The sequence below is a fragment of the Micromys minutus genome (assembly GCF_963924665.1).
Source record: "Micromys minutus genome assembly, chromosome: 17".
Classification (NCBI taxonomy): Eukaryota; Metazoa; Chordata; class Mammalia; order Rodentia; family Muridae; genus Micromys; species Micromys minutus.
In genome coordinates, this window is record NC_137952.1 from 45,640,697 (window position 1) to 45,666,850 (window position 26,154).

General features: G+C 39.8%; 1 protein-coding gene across 4 annotated transcripts in view; it reads right to left on the reverse strand.

Moving 5' to 3' along the window:
- Positions 1-26,154, reverse strand: part of TASP1 (taspase 1) — a gene marked incomplete at its 5' end in the record, with an annotated part of 179,767 nt that overhangs the window by 123,650 nt on the left and 29,963 nt on the right. For all 4 annotated transcript variants that reach the window (XR_013975383.1, XM_080931146.1, XM_080931145.1 and 1 more), the window contains 3 exons: positions 113-192; positions 5,903-5,987; positions 13,640-13,760. Coding sequence is in view for 3 of the 4 variants with exons in the window: in XM_080931146.1 (XP_080787272.1) it covers positions 113-192; positions 5,903-5,987; positions 13,640-13,760 (286 nt within the window). The remainder of the gene's footprint in view (positions 1-112; positions 193-5,902; positions 5,988-13,639; positions 13,761-26,154) is intronic.

Sequence of the window (26,154 nt, forward strand, 5' to 3'; positions counted from 1 at the left end):
GTTTTAACTATACATATTTCAACTTACAGACATTGTCCTTATGTCAGAACAGGAGTGATGTAAGACTTTAGGTTGGTTGTTTTACAGCTGAACTCATGAAGGGTTTACTCACTTGTGGTCATGGTGCTAGGAGGGCAAGAGGGCATCCCATGATCCACTGCCCATCTGTAGGCTCCTTCTCCAACTAAAAAGCTAATAACAAAAAAGTTATTTTTTTTTTAAAAAATGCAGTGTCATCTTCTACAGTCAATAAAGTAATATCACATGACAACTAAAGTCATTAGAGATACAAGATATTCTAGAGTTGGTGCAAAAAGAACAAGTGCCTGCTCAAATTGTCTTTTAAATTTTTCTTCATTGAAAGTAGCTAATGTATATATTAGAAAAAAATTTAAATTCAATAAAAAGTGAAAGTAACTTCCTGGGGAGAATAAGATTTTTTTCTTTGATCCACATAGTTGTAAGATTTATACATCTAGTCAATCACATTAAGAGTCTAAGTGGATGTCTTCAGATTTTTATTCCTGTCTAGAACTATAGCCTCTCAAAACAAGCAATAATCTCTGCACAAACACACTAGTATGTTCAATGCAACAAGAAGACACACAGAATGCTCAGGACCATTTCAACTCCAGTAAGTGAATACTGAAACACACCCCAGAAGAGAGCTTCCAGCCTTAGCCAGCAATTCTTAATATAGCACAGTGAACAGGGCACTTCTGGTTTATGGAAGACTAATTTCCAAAGGCCTTAAAAAGCATGCCAACACGTAAGAGTCCTGTTTTCTGAGTCACTTCTTGGGGTAAACAGTGTAAGCAGCAACCATAACAATCACTTCATCTCCTTCCACAGCCCACTGCTCACAGAGCCCAGCCAGCTAGTAATGGACACTTGAACTTGTGCCTGGTCGTTAGTCTCCTGTTCTCCATTTTTCATTTCTGTTTTTCTAATCATTCCCACATTAAGTGGTGAGGACTACCTATTGCTCTTTCACAGGACCCGCACTCGTTTCAAAGCCACCTATGACCTCAGTCCCAAGAGATCTTTGACTCTTCTGACCACTGTAGGGACCTGACTTCATGTGTACATACTTCTACATGGACACACATACTTAAGTATTTTTTAAATATACTATTAAAACAAGTCTCAAGAGCAATACCCTTGAAGTCTTTATATTCTGTTCTAACACCAATAAGAAATTCAGCATGTCCTTGTGATGAAAACTATCAAAAACCAACATTTGATAGTATGAAACGGTCACATGTTTACAAAAATTATAGCAGCCACAGAAATTATTCAAATATTCATTTTACTATGAATATTTTTAATGCCTGAGACACCAAAAAATCTACATAGATTTAATGATTAAAAATCTCAGCAGGCGGGCTGGAGAGATGGCTTAGCCATTAAAGGCTAGGCTCACAGCCAAAAATCCCAGTAGTTGCCCAGAAACATAAGAAACATGTCAAAAAAAAAAAAAGTTTAGGGCCAATGCTGTAACTGTTTTCTTTACATTAAAACTACAATGAAGAGAACCCTGAAAAGAAAAGATGAGAGAGAGTCAACTTAAGTTATCCATCTTCACAAAAGAAACCATGGTCACTGTTGGGATTCTGTAAACCCCACCTCTCAGTTACCTAGCAACAGCCAGGTATACCCCACCCCTCAATTACCCAGCAGTGGCCAGGTATGCTCCGCCCCAGTGACCTGACACTATAAAAGGAGCTGCTTGACCCCTCCTCTCTCTCTCTTGGCCTCTCCTGCCCTTGTGCTCTTGCAGCCTCCCTCTTCCCTTCCCTTCCCCCCTCTCTCCCACGTGCTCATGGCCGGCCTCTACTCCTCTACTCCTCTACTTCTCTCTCTGCCTCTACCACCCTCTTAACTCTCCCATGACCTGAATAAACTCTATTCCATACTATACTGTTGTGTGGCTGGTCCCTCAGGGAAGGGATTCCCAACATGGACCCCTCAGAGGCATCTCCCTCTCCCCCAGGCCTCGCCGCACCTCCATGGGCCATATGCCCCCCACTCTCTTCATCCTTCCCCTAACATTGGTGCCGTGACTCGGATCGTTAACCTTTCACAACATTGGTGCCCCGTCATCTTTTCCTTACATTGGTGCCCTGTGACTTTTCCTTTCATTGGTGCCCCGTCATCTTTTCCTTACATTGGTGCCCTGTGACTTTTCCTAACATTGGTGCCGTGACTCGGATCGTTATCCTTTCACAACAGTCACTGCAAAGAAAAGGTGTCACATAAAATTTAAGCTAAAATGTCAATTTAGAGTAAGATTTGAGAGATCATTGTGCCATCTTTAGTACCTCCTTCTTTAAAAACAAAACCAAGAACACCACCACAAACAACAACCGTCTATTTAAGCCCTTCTATTATTGTGAAAATGTAAACAAGATAGGAAAACGCTAATTGATCAAGAGGATAGTTTGGGGCTGAACCTTTTCAACACTTTATAGTGTTCACATTTCGTTCACATTTATAATTTTGACATAAATAGAGCCAATATAAAACATGAGATTGTGGCTCAGTTGGTAAAATGCTTGCCTACTGTGCTGGCTAGTTTTATTTCAACTTGACACAAGCAACAGTCATCTGAGAGGAAGGAATTACCATTGAGAAAAAGCCTCCAAAAGGTCAGGAAGTAGGTAAACCTGGAGGGCATTTTCTTAATTAGTCATTGATGGGGTGAGCCCAGCCCATTGTGGGTGGTGCCACCCTTGGGCTGGTGGTCCTGGGTTCTAAAATGAAACAAGCTGAGCAAGCCAGGGGAAGCAATCCAGTAAGTAACATCCTTCTGCATCCGGTGCTGTCTACAGTTTCCTGTCCTGTTTGAGTTCCTGTCCTTAACTTCCTTCAATGTAGGACTATGATGTGTAAGTGTAAGCCAAATAAAGCCTTTCTTCAACAAGTTGCTTTTGACTATGTTTCTTCACAGCAATAGTAACCCTAACTAGTATGCATGAAGTTCTGAGTTTGATCGCCTGAGTCAAATGGTGAATTGAGACCAGGTCTCAAACTTTGATATAATCTATGCAATTTTTAAATTATCTAGACATTTACAAATATTCACATTTAGAAGTCATTATAGAAACTAGAAAGCATAATAAATAAGTAGCCTTTGCTTACTAACAAATATTATTATCTAGGAGTTCACCATCACATAAAATGTCATAGAAATGTTTTTGATATTTCAATGTAAATTCTTCATAATATGAGTGCATGTGTATACTCATATATACCTATATAGTGACATGTCCGGCCTATAGGCATGCCTGTGAAGCACTTTATTAACAAAGGTAGCTGACCAATCAGGAGAAATCAAGCCAGTGCTCAGCAGTCCTCCGGGGTCTGTACTTCACTTCCTGCCTCCACTTTCTGCTTGTGTTCCTACTCTGATCTGCCTCAGTGATAGAAAAGGAAATAATCATTCCCTCCACTAAGGTGGTTTTGGTTGATGATTTGTATAGCAAGGAAAGAAGAAAAGGAAATACCCCAAATCAAAAGCATGTGTGAGAGCACAGCACAGTCACAGGCACCTGTCCTCCCTTCACTCGGGAGGCCAGTCTGTGCTAAACAGTGAGTTCTAAGACAGCCTCATCCGCACAGCAAGACCACACATCAGAACCCATATAGATAGACATAACCTACCTGGCATCGCTATTTAGCTACCCAGGACACTATTGTATCAGTGTAATGCTTACACTCACAAGCACATAGCTAAGTAAAAACCCCAAAATACATACACACATACACACATACACACATGCACAAAAGTTTCTTCAATAAAGAATGCTGGAAAACTCATGTTTTCATAACTAGAACTGCAGAATATACAATGCTTATCTCACATAACAAAAGTCAATTTAAAATGAATCAAAGACGTTAAATAGGACCTTAACTTTGAAACTACTAGACGATGTAAGGAGAAGACTTCAGGGTGTAGGAACAGACAGCGGCTTTCTGAGAAGGACACCAACTGCACAAGAAGTAAATCCAACAACTGCCTGAACAAGGAAAGCTCAGTCTAGACAGCCTCAATTCTTTTGGTGATGTTTTATGTGCTAACTTAGGTGGTATCAAATTGTTCGTCATACTATTTGGCAGGCTTGGGGGGTTGTTTGTTTGTTTTAGCTGTGCTTAGCAGTTCACACCTTTATAGCAACACTCAGCAGGCAGAGGCAGGCAAATTTCTGTGAGTTCAAGGCCAGTCTGTTGCACACCATAAGAACCTATTGCTCCTGACCGAAGGGGTCACCACAAAGGTAGAGTCCTCGTGGCAAGTGTCACGGCACTGACAGAAGAAACACTATTCCCTACCCACTCGTCACATGTTCCCCAACTCTCTTTCAATTCCTCCACCCTGTCTGTCTCTGTTTCTCTCTATTCCCCTCCCCCACCTTCTTTCTCTGTCTCTCTGTCTCTCAATTCCTCTCCCCGTCTCTGTCTCTCTGCTTCTCTGTGTCTCTCTCTTCTTGATTCTTCTCTGTCTCTGTCCCTCTCATCTTATACCTTCATCCCCCCTTCCTCTCTTCTTACCCTCCTCTCCCCATTTGTTCTATGACCTCCTCTCTCCTTCCCTCTCCATATACTTCCAATGAGCGGACAACTGTCTGTAAGATAAGGAGAAAGCCCACCTCAAACCCAAACAAAGTAGACCTATATAAACTTGAACTTCTCAACCTCTACATTTGGGAGAATTTTTTTTCTTTGTAACCAATGAGCCTTTTACCACATTGGAATAGGAAATCTACCTTACTTAAAGTAACAAACAAATAAATAAAAGAAAATGTGTTTTTAAAAAAGGCATTCCTCACCTTTTAGATAATCCTGGTCCTTAGCTAAGAAAAACTCCATAAAAGGATAGAATATGTGAAAATACTAAGTGTAGTAGGAAATAATGTCAGACTTTAGAATCTAAAGTACTGTAAAAAGAAGAGTATAGATTTCTGCAGACAGCGTGGTCCTAACTGGGAAGCACAAAGTAGACCTCTGAGCAGGATTTAAACTTCGTATGAATTCACTCGAAGACACTGTGTTGCAGAATAAATTAGTAGTAGTGTCTCCTCCTCCTTTACACTTAGCAATAGAACCAGAAAGAAATTTTTTTACGAAAAAAGACATTTAGGCTGTACAGCTTTACACTCAGCAAGGACATTTTTATGATTTTTTTTAAGACTGATTTTTAGTTTAGTATATGAGTGTTCTACCTGCTTGTATATAGCCTTCATGTGCCTGGTGCGTCCTAAAGTCAGACAGGGGCATCTGGTCCCTTGGAACTAGAGTGGAAGATGAGTGTAAAACACTGTATGGGTGCTGGGAACTGACCCACAGGACTCTGTAAGCGAGCGCTCTTAGCCTCTGAATGATGCATCTTCTAATCCACTTTTAACTTTAAATTTACCCTGTACTTTTCTATAATCGTAACTATCTTATCAGCCTTTCATGATATAGCCCACTGCCCTGATACAAGATTCTTGGTACATCTTTTTCTCACAATGACTGAGGTGACACCATTATCAAACACTGAATTACCTTATAAATACACTAACTTGCAAGTCTGTTCTAATGACCTCTTAAACCATTTTGTCTCTTCTCAACAAGATGAATAAGGTAAAATAAAACACATTGTTAATAAGTAGTGCTAGTAACAATTCAATAAGGACTACTCATTATATGCAATGTATATTTTTTGAAGAACATCCCAAACTAATTACTTTAGACATTAGGCTTCAGTATCTATGATAGGTTTGGAGGTTCACGAGAAAATAACCCTAACCGACCTCTCCAATGACACACAATCCTCTTGAGAAGAGAAGGCATCACCAGTGAACTAAAGCAGCCCAAACACTAGCAACCCAAACATAAGTCAAAGGTACCAAGTGCTTACCAAGGAGGAATTCTGCCTGCAGAGAGCTTGCCCTTCTGCCCTTCACACAAGAGTCTGTGTGCGACTGAGACTGGATTCTTGATTCCTATAAAATAAGTAACATTTTTAAAAAAGAGAAATCAGAAATGTTTTCACATTTTTACACTTTGTTTTAGTGACTATTTAAACACAACTTCAAAATACCTTGAAAATTCTTCTGTACATACACCAAATGTACTACTAACACAAGCTGAACAAAGCTTAAAGATACCATGGGACAGCAGCTTGTTCTCTCTTTGTCTCTCTCTCTGTCTCTCTGTCTCTCTCTGTGTGTCTCTCTGTCTCTCTCTCTGTCTCTCTCTCTGTCTCTCTCTCTCTCTGTCTCTGTCTCTCTCTGTCTCTCTCTGTCTCTCTCTCTCTCTGTCTGTCTCTCTCTCTCTCTCTCTCTCTCTCTCTCTCTCTCTCTCTCTCTCTCTCTCTCTCCATGGAAAATGTGATTATACATCTAATCCCAGCCTGTGGGATACTGAAACAGGAGGATTGCCACATGTTTGAAGGTAGCCTAGGATATGTAAGTTACAGGCCAACTTAGCCTATGAAGTAATACTTGGACTCATAAAACAAGAGTCATGACAGAATTACAACTGGAAGAAACAATTCTGCATCTTCTTTTATAACCCATGACCATCACCTGCATATTAAAGATCACTTTGACATCCTAGAGTAAACCAAGGCAGGCAGCTGTTGGGGGTCAGTGCAGAAAGCAGCTAAAGTGATTGGTCCAGATACCATCAGGGGCTGCTGCCTAAGGAGCCAGTGATTAGAAGAATTACTCAGCACACTTTTCTCTAAGGGAACAAAGCTTAAATTACTGGGGCTGGCACTCCTTGTAGCCAGCAAACTACTGTAAACCCTTTTAATTCTTAAGGGATAGCAAGAAAGAAAATTAAAGAGATAAAATTCTTATGCACATATATGCACACACTGAGTGTAGCGGCTATTCCTGGTTGTCAGCTTGACTATATCTGGAATGAGCCACAGTCCAGAATTGGGAGGCTCACCCTTGATCCTGATCTTGAGGCATAGAGGCTATGAATCTTGGGACACTAAGGCAAGGAGATCTCTGAGCTCAAGGTCATCTGGGACAAAGCAAGTCCCAGATCCAGGTGTGGTGGTACACACCTTTAATCTTGGACAAAACTTCTGTTGGAGACCTACAGAAGGACAATGGAAGAAGGAAGGCTCTCTCTCTTCGCCTGCTTGTCCTGTGGGACTGAGCATCTGCTAGATCTTTGGACTTCCACTCACAGCTGACCGTTGTTGGGAAGTTGGACTACAGGCTGTGAGTCACCAACAAATTCCCTTACTGTAGAGAGACTACCATAAGCTCTGTGACTCTAGAGAGCCCTGATGAATACACTGAGTGAATGAAGCAAAGCACAGACAATTACATCACACATACAAACACAGACAGACAGACAGACTCACACACTGAATGGATGGAGAAAAGCTTCAGATAGCAAGCTCCATGCATTTCAGACATACACATATACAAACATACACATACAGACAGACAGACACACACACACACAATGGTGGACAGCACAAGCTCCAACACAAACTGAAACAAGCTTTATATGTATACATACATACAAATTTGAAGAATGGAACAAAGTTTCAACACACTATCACACAAACTTTACACATATGCATACATACACAGATATGTATACATACATACATACTTGGTTCCAACCCCACACTTTATTTTTACTTCCAGAGCTTATATATCCCAGCAAATTCTTCCATGCCATATAAAATTCCAATGTGATTACATTATAGTTTTCTTCTAGTGAAAGGCTAATAAAAAAAAACAGTATGTTCCCCAATATCTTTACAAGAAATAGCATTATATAGTACAGGTAAAGACAACAAATTATTCCCAAGAACCTATGTACATTTGTAACTAACTTGTTATAGATTAGCAAAGTATAAGCAAGCAAGGCAGTTTTCTCAGTTTCTCTTACTGGCAGACAGCAATTTGCCTCAGAACTGCATATCTACTCATCAGCAATTCTTACTAAATCATATCAGGACGCTGAGGGCAACAGTGGGAATAGGAACTCAGTCCTCACCAGTGCAGCCTCAGTGAGAGTCACGGCAGCCGGTGCTGCCATTGCTCTTGTTCCCTAAGATTTCCTACATCAGAGCCAGTAGTAAAAACATCTCAATCTAGCTTCACTAACAACTTTATTTTTCCAAATGTTTTCTAAGGGTGTTGGTCATTGCTAACAATCTCCATCTCTAAGTTCTTCCCTAGGGTGGTGACAGAAATTAATCTGCTCCAACAGCAATGGCTTCAGTGTTCTTTAGACTAGGGTAATATTTCATTTCATACACCCACACACACAATTCTTACGTGTTCATCTGTTGAAAGACTACTCAGTTAATTCCAATCCTTTGCTATAGTGAATAAAGCAGCAATAAACATGGGCTGCACATATCTCTGTGGTAGGGGTGGAGTTCTCTGAGTATAAAATAGCTGGATCATGTGGTAGTTCTATTTTTAATTTTGAGAGCCCTCCACACCAATTTCCATAATGGTTGTATTAATTTGGTCCACCACTGTAACTAAGGGTTTCTTTCTCGCCACATCCATTCCAATATTTGCTGTCATTCTTTTTAATATTTATCTTTAATCTTTTTTTTTTTTTTACAATCCAGTCATTCTCAACCTCTAGGTCCGCCCTCTGACAGTTCCTCATCCCATTCCTCCTCCCAACCCCCAGCCCCAACCCCTGTCTCCAAAAGGATGTTTCCAACTCTACTCCACCATGCCAGGCCTCCCTCTCCCTGGGACCTCAGGTATCTTGAGGGTTAGGTGCATCTTCTCTCACTAAAGCAGACCAGGCAGTCCTCTGTTGTATGTGTGTCAGGGGCCTCATACAAGCTAGTATGTGCAGCCTGGTTGGTGGCTCGGTGTCAGAGAGATCTCAGGGGTCTCGGTTAGTTGAGAATGCTGCTATTACAATTTTTTAATGACAGTCATTTTGATTGTGGTGAGGTGATATCTCAAAAAAAAAAAAGAAGAAGTTAAAATTTACATTTCTTTGACAGTGACTGATACTGAGCACTCAGTTATTGGTCATTTGTATTTATTTCTTTAACACTGTATCCTCTGTCCATTTGCTCACTGGTTGTCAGTTTTATTTCCTTGGTTTAAATTCTTCGTTCTCTGTATCTTCTGCATATTAACCCAGTACAGAAGTGCAGCTGGCAGACAGATTTACCATTCTGCTGGACGGCACAGGCCTCTAATCCCAGCATTCAGGAGGCGGAGGCAGGCTGATCTCCAGGCTTAAATCCAGCCTGATCTACACAATGAGTTCTAGGATAGCCAGAGCTACAGAGAAACTCTATGGGGACAGTGGGGAGGAAGAGGAGGAGGAAGAAGCATCCTGTAAGCTGTGGATCATTCCATTTGCTGTCAGAACACAAGAATGGAGGCCTGTGAGAGGGATTCTGAGTGCTTGTGAAAAAATTCCAGGAAAACAAGACAAGAGTCTTGTGACTTCAGGTTGTTCAACATGGAACTAACTGTTTGTGGAATGCGGTTTCATACCCCTCCCAAATATAGCAAATAGGAATGAGTATAGTCTAAAGTATTTATTACAACTGGATATTGTTATTTGTTTATATGTCTGTATGGAAAAACATGTTTGAACTGCATGCATCTTGTTCTTGTGGTTGTAGACTTTATTCATGGAATTCTTAACCCGGGGAGTCTGAGGCTATGAATAATGTCTGCTGTGCATGAGACTTTAGTCGGCCTCGTTTTAGCTCCATTCTCCCAGGTTCCACTGTATTTAGAGAGGTAAATACTTTGCTCTACAGAAACTAACCCCATGTGTCAACAGATGGGACCACACAAAAATAAATCCCTCTGTACATGATAGGTACAGCAATACACTTAGAGGACTGGGAAACTCTCAGCGAGCTCTTCTTGTACAGAAACCTAACCTAGCAGGAAAAACCTTCTGGGGCCATTTATTTTCATATGCATCAAGATTGGCAATCCTCTCCCTAAGTTACAACAGCTACAAGACATAACTTAGATGCCAGTTCAGCTCATAACATGTTGACCAACTGGCACAAGAACCTGAGCCCAATCCCTAGAACTCACAAAATACCAGCCATGGTAGTGCTGGGGAGGCCTAGGCAGGCAAATCCTTGAGATGCCATGAACAACCACCTTAGCTACTTGGCTAGATCCAAGCCAGCAAAAGAACCTGTCACAAAAAGGTAAGGGATGCCTAAGAAATGATACCCATGTTTGTGCTTTGGCCTCCACAAATGCAAACATTAACGTACCGACACACACATAAGTATGCACACATGCAAACCTTGCAGTCACATGCACAAAAAGATCACGGAATGGGAAACCATGCTCATACCAACACAGATGTGACAATGGTGACATCTTTAATCTGCCCTATTTTGTAACCTTACATGGCTTTAATTTTCCCTTTATACTCGGATTGCTTACTTGCTTTAGTGTCATCTTGCCTCAGAGTTGCTTCTTTTTCCTACACCTGCTCTACAGCATTTTCTCTATTACTTCTCAAACCTCTAACTCACATGCTTTCCTTTCTCTCCCTCGATTCCTTCTTGTTCTCTCTTCCCTCATTCCCTCCCTCTTCTTAATTCTCTATTGTCAAAACCATAAAAACAAGGGAACAACACAGAGCTGTAAGAGAAAGGACCAGCTTACCTACACAGACATATACATAAAAATGCTGGATCTCTTAAGAACTCCAAGTGTCAGGAATACAAAAAATGATTTACGCCAAGCCCTGAACTCAAAAATCTGACAACCAAGAATGCCAAGCCTACATAGTGATTGCTAAGCCAGCTAGAGCTACACAATGAGACTCTCAGTAAACAATCATAATTTGAAATAACCCCCCAACAAAATCATTTCAATGATACACAAACCTTTAAAACAAAGAAAACAATCCCTTGCTAGACAATGAGGCCAGCTACGACAGGGTACACTAGCAAGCCATTTCCCAAGGACTTCACCTAATCTGTCAGTACGTTTTCATAAAGAAAGAAATATCTTTTCAATAAAGGGCAATAAGTCATTTCAAAACTAGAAAAACAAAATAAGTAAATACTGACCCCTAACACTCACAAAAGCTAATCTGAACATGGTATAAAAACTAAATGCTCAAAATAAAAACAATTTTCAAAAATTAATAAAGAAAATAAAGGAAGACTGTCTTCCTAATTTTGGATAGGTAAAACTTACTAAAATATAATAATTAGCCAGTTTTTTTTTTTTAATTGGGGCTGGAAAAATAGCTTAACAGGAGCACTGGCTGCTCTTTCTGAGAACCTGGGTTCTATCCCAGCACCCATGATTCACAACCATCTTAAATTCCAACTGCAGGGTATCTAGTGCCCTCTTCTGGCCTCTTTAGGTATTGCACACAAGTAGGGCATAAACAATAGCAAGCAGTCAAAAGTACCCATACACATAAAATAAAGGCTAAAAGAAAAAAAAAAAAAGATACCTTAAATACATTATAATAGAAAAGCTGGAAGCTGAAGAGATGGCTCAGGGGTTAAGAGCATTGGCTGCTCTTCTAGAGGTCCTGAGTTCAAATCCCAGCAACCACATGGTGGCTCATAACCATCTGTAATGGGATCTGATGCCCTCTTCCGGTGTGTCTGAAGACAGCCACAGTGTACTGATATATAATAAATAAATAAATCTTTAAAAAAGAAAAAAAAGCTGTCCACTCAAAGACATCATTAAGAAAGTGAAAGGGGAAAATAACAGCTTGGGAGGAAATTTCCATGATATATGCATTTGACAAAGGATTTTTATCTAGACATACAGAATATGTCTATAAAGCAAGAAAACAGAATATTCAATAACAATGTTAAAATGTTTTGCAAAGGTCCTGTAAGGCAAAGGACACTGTCAATAGGACAAAATGGCAACCAACAGATTGGGAAAAGATCTTTGCCAATCCTACATCCAACAGAGGACTAATATCACAATATATACAAAGAACTCAAGAAGTTAGACTCCAGAGAGTCAATTAATTCTAATAAAAAGAGGGGATGGAGCTAAACAAAGAATTCTCAATTGAGGAATATCGAATGGCTGAGAAGCACCTAAAGAAATGTTCATCATCCTTAGTCTTCAGGGAAATGCAAACCAAAACAACCCTGAGATTCCACCTCACACCAGTCAAAATGGCTAAGATAAAAAACTCAGGTGAGAGCAGATATTGGTGAGGATGTGGAGAAAGAGGAACACTATTGTTGGTGAGTTTGTAAGCTGGTACAACCACTCTGGAAATCAGTCCGGAGGTTCCTCAGAAAATTGGTCATAGTACTACTACCTGAGGTCCCAGCTATTCTACTCTTGGGCATATATCCAAAGATGCTCTATCATATAATAAGAACACATGCTCCACTATGTTCATACAAGCCTTATTTATAATAGCAAGAAGCTGGAAAGAACCAATATGTCCTTCAACAGAGGAATGGAACAGAAATTGTGGTACTTGATAAATCGACAGATAAAAGTCTGTCCATTTAATGTATCTTTAAATGAATCATAGATCATTAAATAAATCTCTTATGTACTGATGTAAAATTACAGCCACAACTCTGACTTAAAAAGAAAGGTTACAGCAGTAGGCAGGGTATTGCAAACCTAAAATTCTAACAGTGGAAAGCTTAATGCAGGAGTATCATGAAATCCTCGACATCCTGGGTTGCAAAGCAAGCTCAAGAACAGTCTAAGCTACTTTAAACAAAGGAAGAGAGAGAGAGAGAGGGAGGGAGGGAGCGGTGAAAAAAGGAGAATTCTGTTTTATTGAAATATTTACATTTGGCCAGAGAGATGACTCACAGGAAAACATGCTTGCCACACACGGCTGAGGAACTGAAACCAGCCCCAGAACACACACAGAAGGCTGGATGGTGCGGGGTGCACCTGCAATCTCAGCATTCCTATAGGGAAATCAGTAGATAGGGGAGATGTGGTTAGAAGCTCCTGTGATAGGCAGCTTGCTGTGTACAATGTGACAGAAACCATGAGAGAACTTTCCTAACCCAGTGGAAACAGAAAATAAACATGTAAAAGTTGCCCTTTAACCTTCACATGTCACATACAGATCACGCACATACAATAACATTAGCTTTTTAAAATAACCATATTCACAGAATATATCTTTGCTATATCAATAACCCAGATTTTTACTGGTTAATAAAGAGGGATAGAAAAGAAAGACTTATGAAATAAAAAGTTAATTTTATCTGTATCACCTAAAATGTATTAATGTTAAGATATTATAAACTGCAAGATTAGTAGACTATTCTGAATTAAGCCCTAAATGCCTATAATCTCTTTGAGGACCAGAGTGATGTACTTCTAACCAAACTTGGTCACAGACTACTCTGTTTAGTTTGTTATATTTGCTTTTCTGTTTCTGCTGTTGTTTTTCAGGACCTCGTAGAAACTAGGCAAGTGATGGACCAAATGGGTGATGTCCCTAACACTGCCTGTTCTCTTCAAAAACTCCTTATATTAAGATTTTCATGTTCTTAATTCAGTAAAAGAGGAATAATAATTGTCTCAACTTTCCTCCAAATACAAGTGCGGGATTCCGGGTTGAGGGATGAAAAGATACAGGCTCAGGTTTCAGACAGAGGTAGTGTGTCTTAACGCCCACATACCACTCAGTGCTCCAACGGCTCCGAAGTTTAAGGACTTTCCATCCATTATGCTGGCATCACATTCAATCTCTCCTAAGAGATTTAGATTAGATCCTATTCCTGCATTTGTAAAAGGAGAATCCTAAAAAACAAAAGCGAATTTAAATACTATTAGTCTTAAAGAAGAATTAATGTCAGTCCAAGATCCCTCCTAAAAAGTAGAAGGTAATAGAATATTTTTCAAGCCTGATGCAATATCAGTACTTCTCTAGTGACAAATGTCAAAACTATTATGAGAAAATTAGAAACCAATTTATTTTGTAGAGATTAAATACCAAAATCAAAGAAACAAAATCAAACCAAATCCCGTACAATATAAACAGGTGTATATATCATGAAAAAAAGGGATCTAAAGAAAGCAATACTGATTTAATATCTGAAAAATAAGATTAATAAAAATACCCATGTTAATGAAATATAAGAATCATGTGAAGAGACATAGGGCAAGAGCATTTAACAAATTACAGCATCCTTTCATGAAAATAAAACACTAAGTAACCTAGAAATGGACAAATTGTCCTTGCCGTGATAAAGGAAACCTACAACACATCTAAAGCTAACACTACAATTAATGAGAAAAGGAAAAAGACTGAAGTTTTCCCTTATGGGCTCTTGCATGTGTTATACAAGAGCATGAACATCACATAGAGATAAGAATGAAAACCTGGTACAGATTGACTTTACCAGCCTAGATCAGACTTCAAGGAGTCTAAGGCCAGGTGATTCATTGTCAGCATGTTTAAAGCACAGTACACTTTGGAGAAAGGTTTCCAGGTAACACTCAGTCCAATCAATTCAATTACAGGTGCACAAGAAAGCCTAAACTGTAACTACATAGAGACTCTTTTACAAAGTACATGTGACCAAGAGGGTGTGTTCTATAGCTAAAAGGTCTAGAATCTCCTCTGGTCACTGACAGGGGTCAGCAGGCCATAAAGTACATATGACATCTTGCCTAAGGACAGGTAACAATCAAGGGAAGGAAGAGTCTGGCATACTCATTCTGGGTAATTTGCATGAGCTCTGTCTCTACAGCAAAAGTGGGTGAGATCTGCCTCAACATGTAGCAAAAACGTCGCCTGGTTCTTAATACAGTCCGCTCTCAGCTTCCTGAAAGGAATGCATGGCTTTGACTTTATCCCCTCCAAGATGAACGCTCCTGGATCTCTCAGTGCTTCTCTGCAAGTACAACATCTCCTAAAGTCAAAATCACAACAGGAAGAGCTATTCTCACTACTGTTTACTCAACAACATTCAAGACAATTAGACAAGGAAACAGAATAAAAAACAACTAAAGTAGAAAGAATCAAGAAACACCTCCACTGTAAAATGACCCCTGGCACCCATCATGCCGCCGCCCTACTGAAAGGCACTGGGCAACCTGCACCCACTGAGTCTCCAGAAATAGCTCTTGTTACAGCTTAATAATACATTTGCCTTACATGCATGAGGACATGACTTTCACTCCCAAAATCCACATAAAAAGCACCCAAGGTTGTTGTCCTTTGATCTTTACACATGCATACAGGAAAAACAGTCAAAATTATCATGAAAAGAACACAACTGGGAAACTCACAGGGATTCTAAGAATTATCTAAGAATTATTACAAACAGCACATGACTAATAAACAGCAACATAACTGACGATCCAGACGTAAGCTTTACATCCATGGTCAATTAAGCAAGAATGCTAGGACAACTCGAAAGTAAGAATACTCCTCTCAGTAAATAGTGCTGAAACTAGATACTACACATCAGAGAAAGAAACTGGATCTCAATCTCATACCAAATACAAAAACGAAGTCAAAGTGGATCAAAGTTCTAAATGTAAGTTAAAATTACAAATTTGTTCTAACAAAACATAACGCCAAAGCATGACCTCCAGCAAGTGGCATATCTTTAATCCCAGCACTCAGGAGACAGAAGCAAGTAGGATCTATAAATTCAAGGCCAGCCAGTTACATGGTAAGAGACTGACTTAAAAAAAAAAGTGCCATTTTGAATTGACATCAAAGGCACAAGCAACCTGAGGAACAACATCGACTGAACTGTAATTTATCAAGATTAAAATCTTCTGTTTCAAAAGGCATTAAGGAAAGGGGGAAGCAAAAGCAAAGAAAAGTTTTGCAAACCAAAGTACTTACAATGAATGACTTCCACTTAAGAGTACATAAAAATTCCTGAAACCTTTTGAGATGGGAATGGGATATAAATATAAATTATATATAAATATTTATATATTAAATAGCCAGTAAGAACATGAAAAGATGTTCAATGTCATTTGTTATCAAAACAGGCTAATCAAAACAACAATGAAATGCTATGCCACACCCACAAGGATAGCTATAATTAGATACTGACAAATGTTGATAAGGAAATGGAAAAATGAGAAAATCCATACACTTCTGAGGAGACTGAAAGGTAGAACTAATTCAAAAAACATCGGGTAGGTCCTCAAGAAGTTTAAAGTAGAGTTATCGTTGGATCTCAACAATTCCATTTGTAGTGTATTCAAAAGAAAATGACTATACGGTCTACCAAAGCAGGTATATAAATATGCAAAAAAGCAGCATTACTCAGCAGTGACAAAAAGGAAAAACAACTCAAGTATTATCATTCAATATGTTGAATGAAGTATATCTCTATACAACAAGAGTGTTAATTAACCACAAAAATACAGTGGCATATTGATGCAAGCTGGAAGAACCTTTTTAAAAAATGATCATGCTAAGAAGGAAGAAGCCAGACACAAAAGGCCATCTAAACATCCCAATTATATGAAATGTGTGAAACAGGCAAATCATTACATGAAGAGAGGTTGCCAGAGCACAGAAGGACAGGTAGACAAGTAACTGCTAATGGCTGAGATGTTTCATTCTGGAGTGGTAAAATACAGGAAGCTGGATAGTGCTGTTAGTAGTAGAATGTTTAAATACACTAAATTAACCATGTATGCAACATGTGTGCATATATTTTATTGTATATGATTATATCTCAAAAAGGTCCCATAAGGCTGGCGAAATAGGACTCAGCAGGAAAGTACATGCCATGAACATCCGGCAACCTGAGGGATGGGGCCACCCACTCATCTCCAAAATTGTAACCCAGAACTGCTCCTGTCTAAAGGAAATACGGGGACAAAGCATAGAGCAGAGACTGAAGGAAAGGTCATCCAGAGATTGCCCACCTGAAGATCCATCCCATATGCAGACACAAAACCCAGACAATATTGCTGATGCCAAGAAGTGCTTACTGGCAGGAGCCTGATATAGCTGTCTCCTGAGAGGGTCTGCCTTACTGATACAGATTAAGATGCTTGCAGCTAACCATCGGACTGAGCACGGAGACCCCAACAGAGGAGTTAGAGAAAGGACTGAAGGAGCTGAAGGGGTTTGCAACCTCATAGAAAGAACAACAATATCAACCAACCAGACCCCACAGAGCTCCCAGGAACTAAACCACCAACCAAAGAGTACACATGGAGGGACCCATGGCTCCAGCTGCATACATAACAGGATGGCATTGTCTGGTATCAATAGAAGAAGAGGCCCTTGGTCCTGGGAAGGCTTGATGCCCCAGTGTAGGGGAATGCCAGGGTAGGAGTGGATGTATGGGAAGCACTTTCATAGAAGCAGGAGGGGGGATGGGATAGAGGGTTTTCAGGGGGGAAACAGGGAAAGGGGATGACATCTGAAATGTAAATAAATAAAATATCCAATAAAAAAAAGTTTATAGCTATAAGGTAAACAGAGCATTAAGGCCTAGAGGCCAGTGATGTATTTGAAACCTAAAGAAAAATACTACTGCACTCATAAGGTCGTGAATATGTCAAGCGCTGTTATTGAAGCCTGTAACATATTTAATGTCCAACTAAAAAATAGGGATGGAAAGCTAATATTACAATTAAATGTCATTGAGACAAACCTCAATTGTATAAACCTTATTTAACCTTCAATAAAGAGAGGAGTTAGTTGAGACTGAACACTACTAGAGTCACTGCATACAAGCCCAACCCAATAGCAAACAGTGTGATAAGGCAATCCAATGTGGGTTAACTAAGTAAACTAGAAAAGGAGAATAACTGTGGATCAATCTAATGCTCACACAATAGTCAGAGTCGCCTATGAACTTCAGCACTGCGGCATACTTCCACCAGATCCAAGAAGCATTGCCAGGACCCCACCGAAGGAGAGAGTCAGGGACTTGAGACCAAAGTAAGATGACGAGGTAGAAAATAAAATGCTGTACAATTAGAGAACAGAGAACAAGACTATAAACATTCAGTAAGGAATGGTCCATTATGGAATACTGAATTTAGTAGCAGGTTCCCAGAATGCTTAGGGGCTATGAGGCTTGGTTTCATTTAACTAGACTCTCCCTTTGCCATTCCCTTTAGAAATTTCCACCAACTGCACCTTCCCCCTTCTCCTTGCCTGTAAGTTCCCACCTGCTAATGCTAAAAAGTCAAATGCATTCTCTGCTCTACACGGTAAAACTCCTAGCAAGGTCGCTAGGCCTATGACAATAGTACCCCTCTAAGTAAAGCCTGCCTTTATAAGTTTCATGAATATCTTTTCTTAAATAGTAATCATTAGGAAAGTGTAGATTAAAACAGCAAGATATCACCACAGAGCCCCTAATATACCTATAATTAAAGAGACTGACAGTAGTAAGGACTAGCAAGAATGTGGAGCGACTTCAACCCACATAATACTAAGAGTGAAAATAGAAAATCATTTAACAGGCTTGTCAAAATTTGACATGCACTTACCACAAACTCGACAGTCCTACACTTAATTATACACAGAAGTAAAATGAACACATTGCTTCCATAAGACTTGCTTTCACACTGATGGGACTTGATTTGATTTTGTTTTGGTTTTTGAAAAAGGATGTGATTATGTAGCACAGGCTGGTCTCAACCAAGTATCCCCTTAGTCTCTCAGGTGCCATGTGTCACCTTGCAGCTGCACATGAGATTTCTGTAGTTAGATTTCTAACCAGGGAGTAGCCAGTAATCCTTTAAAGTGTGTCAGACCCAGCCACTCCTTTGTTCAGGCTTACCATAAAACCTGATATCCTAACACTGTAGGCTTCCAAGGTTCTACAACAGTGGTTCTCAACCTGTGGGTCACAACTCTATCTACAAAAATATATTATGATTCATAACAGCAGCAAAAGTACAGTTATGAAATAGCAACAGAAATAATTTTATGGTTAGAGGTCACCATAACATGAGAAACTGTATTAAAGGATTGCAGCATTAGGAAGGCTGAGAACCACTGTCCTACAGTCTGACCATCCATCCCATTACCTCTTTCAACTTGCTCCCTTGGATTCTCTACAGAGGAGCCACCCTGTAATCCTTTGGAGCCACCCTGTAATCCTTTCAGGACACCAAGAATGTCTCCTCCCAGATTTTATCTGTCATTCACACAGCTCTTTGAAATGTAGAGCTCACTCAGTAGGACGTTCTAGCTAAGGAGGGGGTCAGGGTCCGTGTAAGCACTGTGTGTGTGTGTGTGTGTGTGTGTGTGTGTGTGTGTGTGTGTGTGTGTGTGTGTGTGTGTGTGTGTGAGAGAGAGAGAGAGAGAGACAGACAGACAGACAGACAGACAGACAGACAGACAGACAGAGAGGCAGAGAGAATAACTAATGATGTGTGCTGACAAGAACTAAAAGAACTAACACAAACTGAGAAAGGTCAGTGGAGAATCTTCCTCTGACAAAAAGCTGTCCCGGGTGCTTCAGTGCTCTTCCTTCTTCCATGGTCTCTGCTCTAAGTCACCTCATCCCACCTTCACAGCACTCCCCAGCCATTCTCTTTTTCCATCTACTGATTGTCCTTCACTACACTACTTCTTTTGAGACAGGGTCTCACTGTGCAGCTCTGGCAAATGTGGAATTTTCCATGTAAACAAGGCTGGCTGCCTGGAACTCATCTAGATACCTGCCTGTCTCTGCCTCTGAGTGCTGGCTTTAAAGGTGTGTGTACTGACTAGTTTGACACAAGCTAGAGTCACTGGAGAGGAGGGAGCCTTAACTGAGAAAATGCTTTCATGAGTCAGGGCTGTAGGCATTTTCTTAATGAGTGATTAATGGGGGAGAGCCCAGCCCATTGTGAGTGGTTCAATCCCTGGGCAGCTGGTACTTGGCTCTATAAGAAAGCAGGCTGAGCAAGTCATGGGGACCAAACTCGTTAGCAGTACTCCTTCACGGCTTCTGAATCAACACACGCCTACAAGTTCCTGCCCTGTTTGATTTCCTGTCCTGACTTCCATCGATGATCGAAAGCAATACAGAAGCATAGGTAAAATGAACCCTTTCCTTACAAGCTATGTTGAGCATGGAGTTTCATCACAGCAACAGTAACCCAAACTAAGACAACCCTAAGATAGTGTCCATCACTACAAGAAAGCCATCTAGGTACTAATCATTGCATGACATTCTTATAAAGAAATTGGGGGGGGGCTTCAAATAGCAAGATCTTTTTGAAAGAAGGGATAGACGAATGGCAAGCCAGGAACTGCTCTACTACCTTGACAAGGAAGCTTTTTCCTGACGTAAGATCTGGCAGCACCCAGCCAAGGCCAAGAGCTACAGCACTTTACTTTTTCACTAGAAGCCATAATCTGGGTCACCCATTTAGTGTTCTTTGAAGAAAGCATAAAATAAGGGCAGCAGGCACAGCTACAAAGGTGTACTGTATCTTGGGGAATTTATTGTGTAACTTTTATTAACATCTCTTATAGATGCAAACAAGTCAGTTTCAAATATAGAAAAACCAAAAGGCACAATACAGACTCATTTTGTATAAAATGATTTATATCTGTCTTATCTCCAATATTTCTATAAAGGAAATCAGATTCCTATTGATAGATTATTGTAGAGAGTATCTTGTGTGTTGCACAGATGCAACAACATCTGTCAATAAAAAAAGAAAAGCCTATGACATATAGGAAAGGGTAGACTAGAAGGTGGAATATCCAAGAAGAAGAAAGAATTCTGGGATAGAGGGAGGTGTGGGGGAGTCACCCAGGGCAGTGAGATGAAGCTAACCAGCCATGTGGTGGGATGTGGATCAGAATAAATGGGTTATAGTAAGCTATGATCTAGTCAGAGAAGAGCCTGGCTATATGGCCAAGGTATTCATAAATATATTTTGAGCCTGAGTCTTATTTCTGGGAGGAAGAACAACACTAGTTTCTATAGATCACTGATACATTAGTGTTCATAATCTATCAAGTGCAAATTCAACAAGCACATCTTAAAATGAATGAATCACTGGAGAACATATTTTACCCATAAATAATGAAGAATTTTATTGAAATTACTTTAATTAAAATGGCTTCTTTTGACAAGCAAGTAGCTCTATTCATCTTAAAGTAGGAAACAGCCTTAAAACACACTCTCATGAAATCTTTCTAAAAGTAATAAGGTGTGTCGATATGATATGCTCAGTGGGAAAGAATTTGCCTCATGTGTGCAGAACCCTGGGTTTGATCCCCCAAAAGAGAACAGAAGGGGGGGGTGCATATTCTATTACAGTTTTTTTTCTAAATAAAATAATAAAAATGGAATTTCACCAATCTACACAGTGAGAGCCCATCCCAAGAGGAAGGGAGAGACAAAAATTAAAAAAAAAAAAAAAAAAAAAAAAAAAACAGTATGTCTATCTTAGCCAACACTATTCCAAAAAAATTAATTCCCTAGTTTTTCCTTAGTGGTTTATAACATCTATGGCCAATGACACTGAGTTACTAATTTAAAAAAAAAAAAATACTCAAAACACAAACACACACACACACACACACACACACACACACACGTGCATTTAAATGCATCTCCCATTTAAATTCCTTTGTGGTAGTATAAGTTAAGATTCATTCATTCAACAAATATTTATCGGGCACCTATTGCCAGGCAATTTCTTTCCTGTAAAAGGCCAGATATATTAAATGATTCAGACTTGTGGACCACACAATGCTTTAGCTACTCAACTCTGCCACTGAGGTAGAAAAGCAGCCAGAAAAAATAGTCGAGTGAACATGGCCATATCCCAAAGATGCTGCATTTTATACCCTGGCATTTGAATTACATATAATTCTCTAGTATCATAAAATATTAGTTTCCTTTTGATTTTGTTTCAATCATCTTAAAAACTAAAAGCCATTATAAGTTTATAAGACCATCAAAAATGGGCAGAAAGCCCTTTTGGCTTTTTGACCCAAATTTGCTATATAGTGAGTTAAATCATAGGGCTTACAGCAATACACAAAACAGAATTTAGTCTTCCAACAAGAACCCCCATTCCAGCTATAGGAAGCAAATGCTAACAAAATAAGTACAGAGGCTAAAGGTATACTTAACACTGTCAAGGCCCTGGGTTTCATATCCAGAAAGGGGGGAACATAGCCAGGGCAGGGGATAAAGTATAGATTCCCCTGGTATTTGAAGAGGGTAAGGTTCAGAATATCTCCACCATGCTCAAATCCTTCTAAAAAGTGGCATTTGGAACTGGGGATGTTGCTCAGTAGTAAAATGCTTTCCTAACATGCATGAGGTTTTGGGTTCAACCCAAATATCATCTAGTATTATGAAAAAAATGTTTATGAGCCTTTAATGATACATGTTTGTTAAACATATTGCTCCTGCCTGCAACACTCAGAAGACTGAAATAGGAAGAACACACATAGTCAAAGTCTGATGGAGGGGTGGAGACTGCTGCTCTTCCAGAGGACCTAAGTTGAGTTCACAGCCCCTTCATGGTAGCTCACAAACCATCAGTTAACTCTAGTTCCAGGGGAGCCCACATCATCTTCTGGCCACTAAAGGCACAGCTGTACACATGATGCACAAACATACATGCAGGCACTTTAAATATAAAGGAAAGATGGAGCAGACTGGGTTACACAGCTAAATAAAAGTTACTATCAAACATAGTGGCCTAGGCCTATAATCTTTCACTCAGGAAGGTGAGGCACAACAACAGGAGTTCAAAGCTAGCCTTGCTACATACCTATACTAATATAGTTGCTACAATGTATCATTTAAAGAATGACAAGAAAACCTGTACAGATTCAGTACAGATTCCAACAGATGCAAATTTCAGTTGGAATATTTCTTGATCTGCAACTAGTTGGCTATGAATATTCAGAAGTTATGGCTGCCTAGGCTGATTTTAAATTAGATGGCACATTAGACAACAGCAAATATAATAATGCAAACCTAAAATAGAAAATAGGTTGTGATCAGAAAGCTAAACAGAGACAAGCAGACCACAAGGTGTCTCTGATTTAGTCTTTCTTTGTTTCTTCTGACCTTATTTCAGACATAAACTTGCAATATAATCAACCATCCAAAAGTGACAAAGATAGCTCAGTGGGTAAAGGAACTGGACATCCTGTCTGACAACCTGAATTCAATCCTCTGGATCCATAGGATAGATGGTTGTCTGCTCCCCTGGCCTAGACTCCATGACACACATGTCAACACACAAATAGAAAATAAATGAATAAAACTTTAAGTAGTCTAATAATCAGAATATATACAGCTATTATACAACTTTGAATGGTCAGAAAAATGTTAAATGGGCAAGGGACATGAAGTGACATCAAGTATTTTTCCCAAGAACATACAAAACGGCCTACAACATATAAAAATAGGTTGAACATCATTTCTATTATGGGAATAAAGAGACTATGATAAGGTTCCAATTCCTACTGGACACAGGACAGCCTGGCTGACAAGAGTTGGAAAGCACCTCTCATACACTCTCACTGCAATAAAGAAGTTCATTCCGTAGTTATAGACGGTTCCACAAGTTTAATGTACAATCAACATGTGATCTAGAAAACCTACCTATATAGAGAAAGAAATTAAAATCAAGTCTCCAAAATTTGTGCAGGGCTATTCACACCAAGATGTTCACAAAGCCAACAGGTAGAAACGGCCCCCATAGTCATCAGTGGATGTCCTCATAAAACTGCTGTGGTATTTATAAGAACAAAGCTGACTAGGCCTCCCAAATGAGGATGCAGTGCTAACAGATGCTGCAATGGAGATGTAAAACCACATTGTACTGAACTGGGTAGAAGCACATATAAGGCATGGTTTTAGTTATATGAACTATCCAGATCAGATAAGTCCAGAGAGAATACACTGAGTCCCCAGCTGACAGAAGACGAACAAGAGTAACTGCCTGTCTTAGTCAGGGTTTCTATTCCTGCACAAACACCATGACCAAGAAGCACGTTGGGGAGGAAAGGGTTTATTCAGCTTACACTTCCACATTGCTGTTCATCACCAAAGGAAGTCAGGACTGGAACTCAAGCAGGTCAGGAAGCAGGAGCTGATGCAGAGGCCATGGAGGGATGTTACTTACTGGCTTGCTTCCCCTGGCTTGCTCAGCCTGCTTTCTTATAGGTCCACCAGCCCAGGAATGGCACCACCCACAATGGGCTGGGCCCTCCCCCACTTGATCATCAGTTGAGAAAATGCCTTACAGCTGGATCATGGAGGCATTTCTTTTTTCTTTTCTTTCTTTTTTTTTTTTTTTTTTTTTAATTAGATACTCTGTATTTACATTTGAGATGTTATCCCTTTCCTCCACCCCACTCCCATCTCCCCTCCCCCTCCATTTGACTTCACAAAGGTGCACTTCCTCCTAATCACCCTCTCCAACCCATTGCCTTGGCATTCCCCTACCTTGGGAAAACATGCCCTCCCTGGACCAAAGGCCTCTTCTCACATTGATGCCAGACTCTGCTATCTTCAGCTACATATGCAACTAGAGCCATGGGTCTCTCCATGTGTGCACAAAGGTTGGTGTTTTACTCCATGAGAGTTTTAGAGGGTTTGGTTGGTTGATAATGTTGTTCTTCCCATGAGGTTGCAACCCCTGTCAGCTCCTTAGATCCTTTCTTTAGCACCCTCATTGGGGTCCCCAAGTTCAGACAGATGGTTAGCTGCAAGCATGCTCAGCTGTATCTATGTAACTCTTACATAGTCCCTGAGGGAGCTTTTTAACTCAAAAATATTGTTACCTAGTGTCATTAGGGCCTCTAGAGGGGTAGAAACGTTGTGTGTCCCAGTCCAAGTGATACGGACACAGGAATGTTGTTCACTATAAAAAATTATTAGAACTGCCAATAAAGAGTAAATGTACTAACCTAATATATATAATATACCAAATAAAAAACTTTAAAACCATAATGTAAATGTCTTAGAATAAAATATAAAGACTGTTACCAGCATGGACCTTATGACTGTGCTCAAAATAAAGAATTGGTAAGTGAGATTATTTATTCTCCCACCTCCCAAGGCTCATGCAGATCATATGAGTTAAATCTAATGATTTTGTTGTTTGGTTTGGGGGCTGTTCTTTATATATATATATATAAATATATATATATAAATTTATTATATGTAAGTACACTGTAGCTGTCTTCAAACACACCAGAAGAGGGCATCAGATCTCATTGCAGATGGTTGTGAGCCACCATGTGGTTGCTGGGATTTGAACTCAGGACCTCTGGAAGAACAGTTGGTGCTCTTAACCACTAAGCCATCTCTCCAGCCCCCCCTTTTTTTAATGTATTCATTTATTTTATGTATGTGCATACACTGTTACACTGTTGCTCTCTTCAGAGGCACACATAATTCTGACATAGCTGGACCATGAACTCCTTTCAATGACTCCCTAAGCTGCTTAACTTCACTCTCTCTGAACCGCGTTTTGAGAAAGTCTGTAGTTCTATCAACAGTAGCACAGGGGAAATAAGAAGTAAAAAGCTACACAACTAACAAACACTGCGCAGGAAATCACTGTGGGAGGAGTCACACTACAGTAAAGATGTGAATCCGAACAAGGAAAAGCATGGGAATGAGTGGTAAGCAGGCAGGCATGAGAACTTCTAGGCAATCATCGGTGATCATCACAGATACGGGATGAAGCACTGGCGTACTTTCTACTAAGAAGAAGGGTAAGAAAAATGGTGGTGACAGCTAAATACTCTTTAGAGAAGCTAGCAAAACAAAGACGAAGTGAAGGCTTGGACTCCGGTTCACTTTTCACCACAAACACTCAGCACAGTGTTTCATTCCAAGACAACGGGCTGATCAAGAACTTGGTTCAATCTTATTTGGAGCATCAAGTACTTTGACCTGTTTAAGCTGAAGCTTAAAACTCTATGGAGAAATACACTTGGTAATGGTTCAAACTTTTCTGACTAGGGTTTTTGAAAACGTGTTACTTTGATTTGGAATTCATTTCAAAAGTAATAAGCTACTTCAATTTTGAGAGACTTTCTTTTTACAATCTTCATCCTCAAGGAGCATTAAATTACTGTCAAACTATCAATTCATTTTGTTGGCCCTTATAACAAGGTAAACTTGACATCTTGAAGCAAAACTGTTTTCAGCCATACCTTAAACCAAAATAGTGTTAGTCACAGTCAGAAGCTTTGACTCAAGAG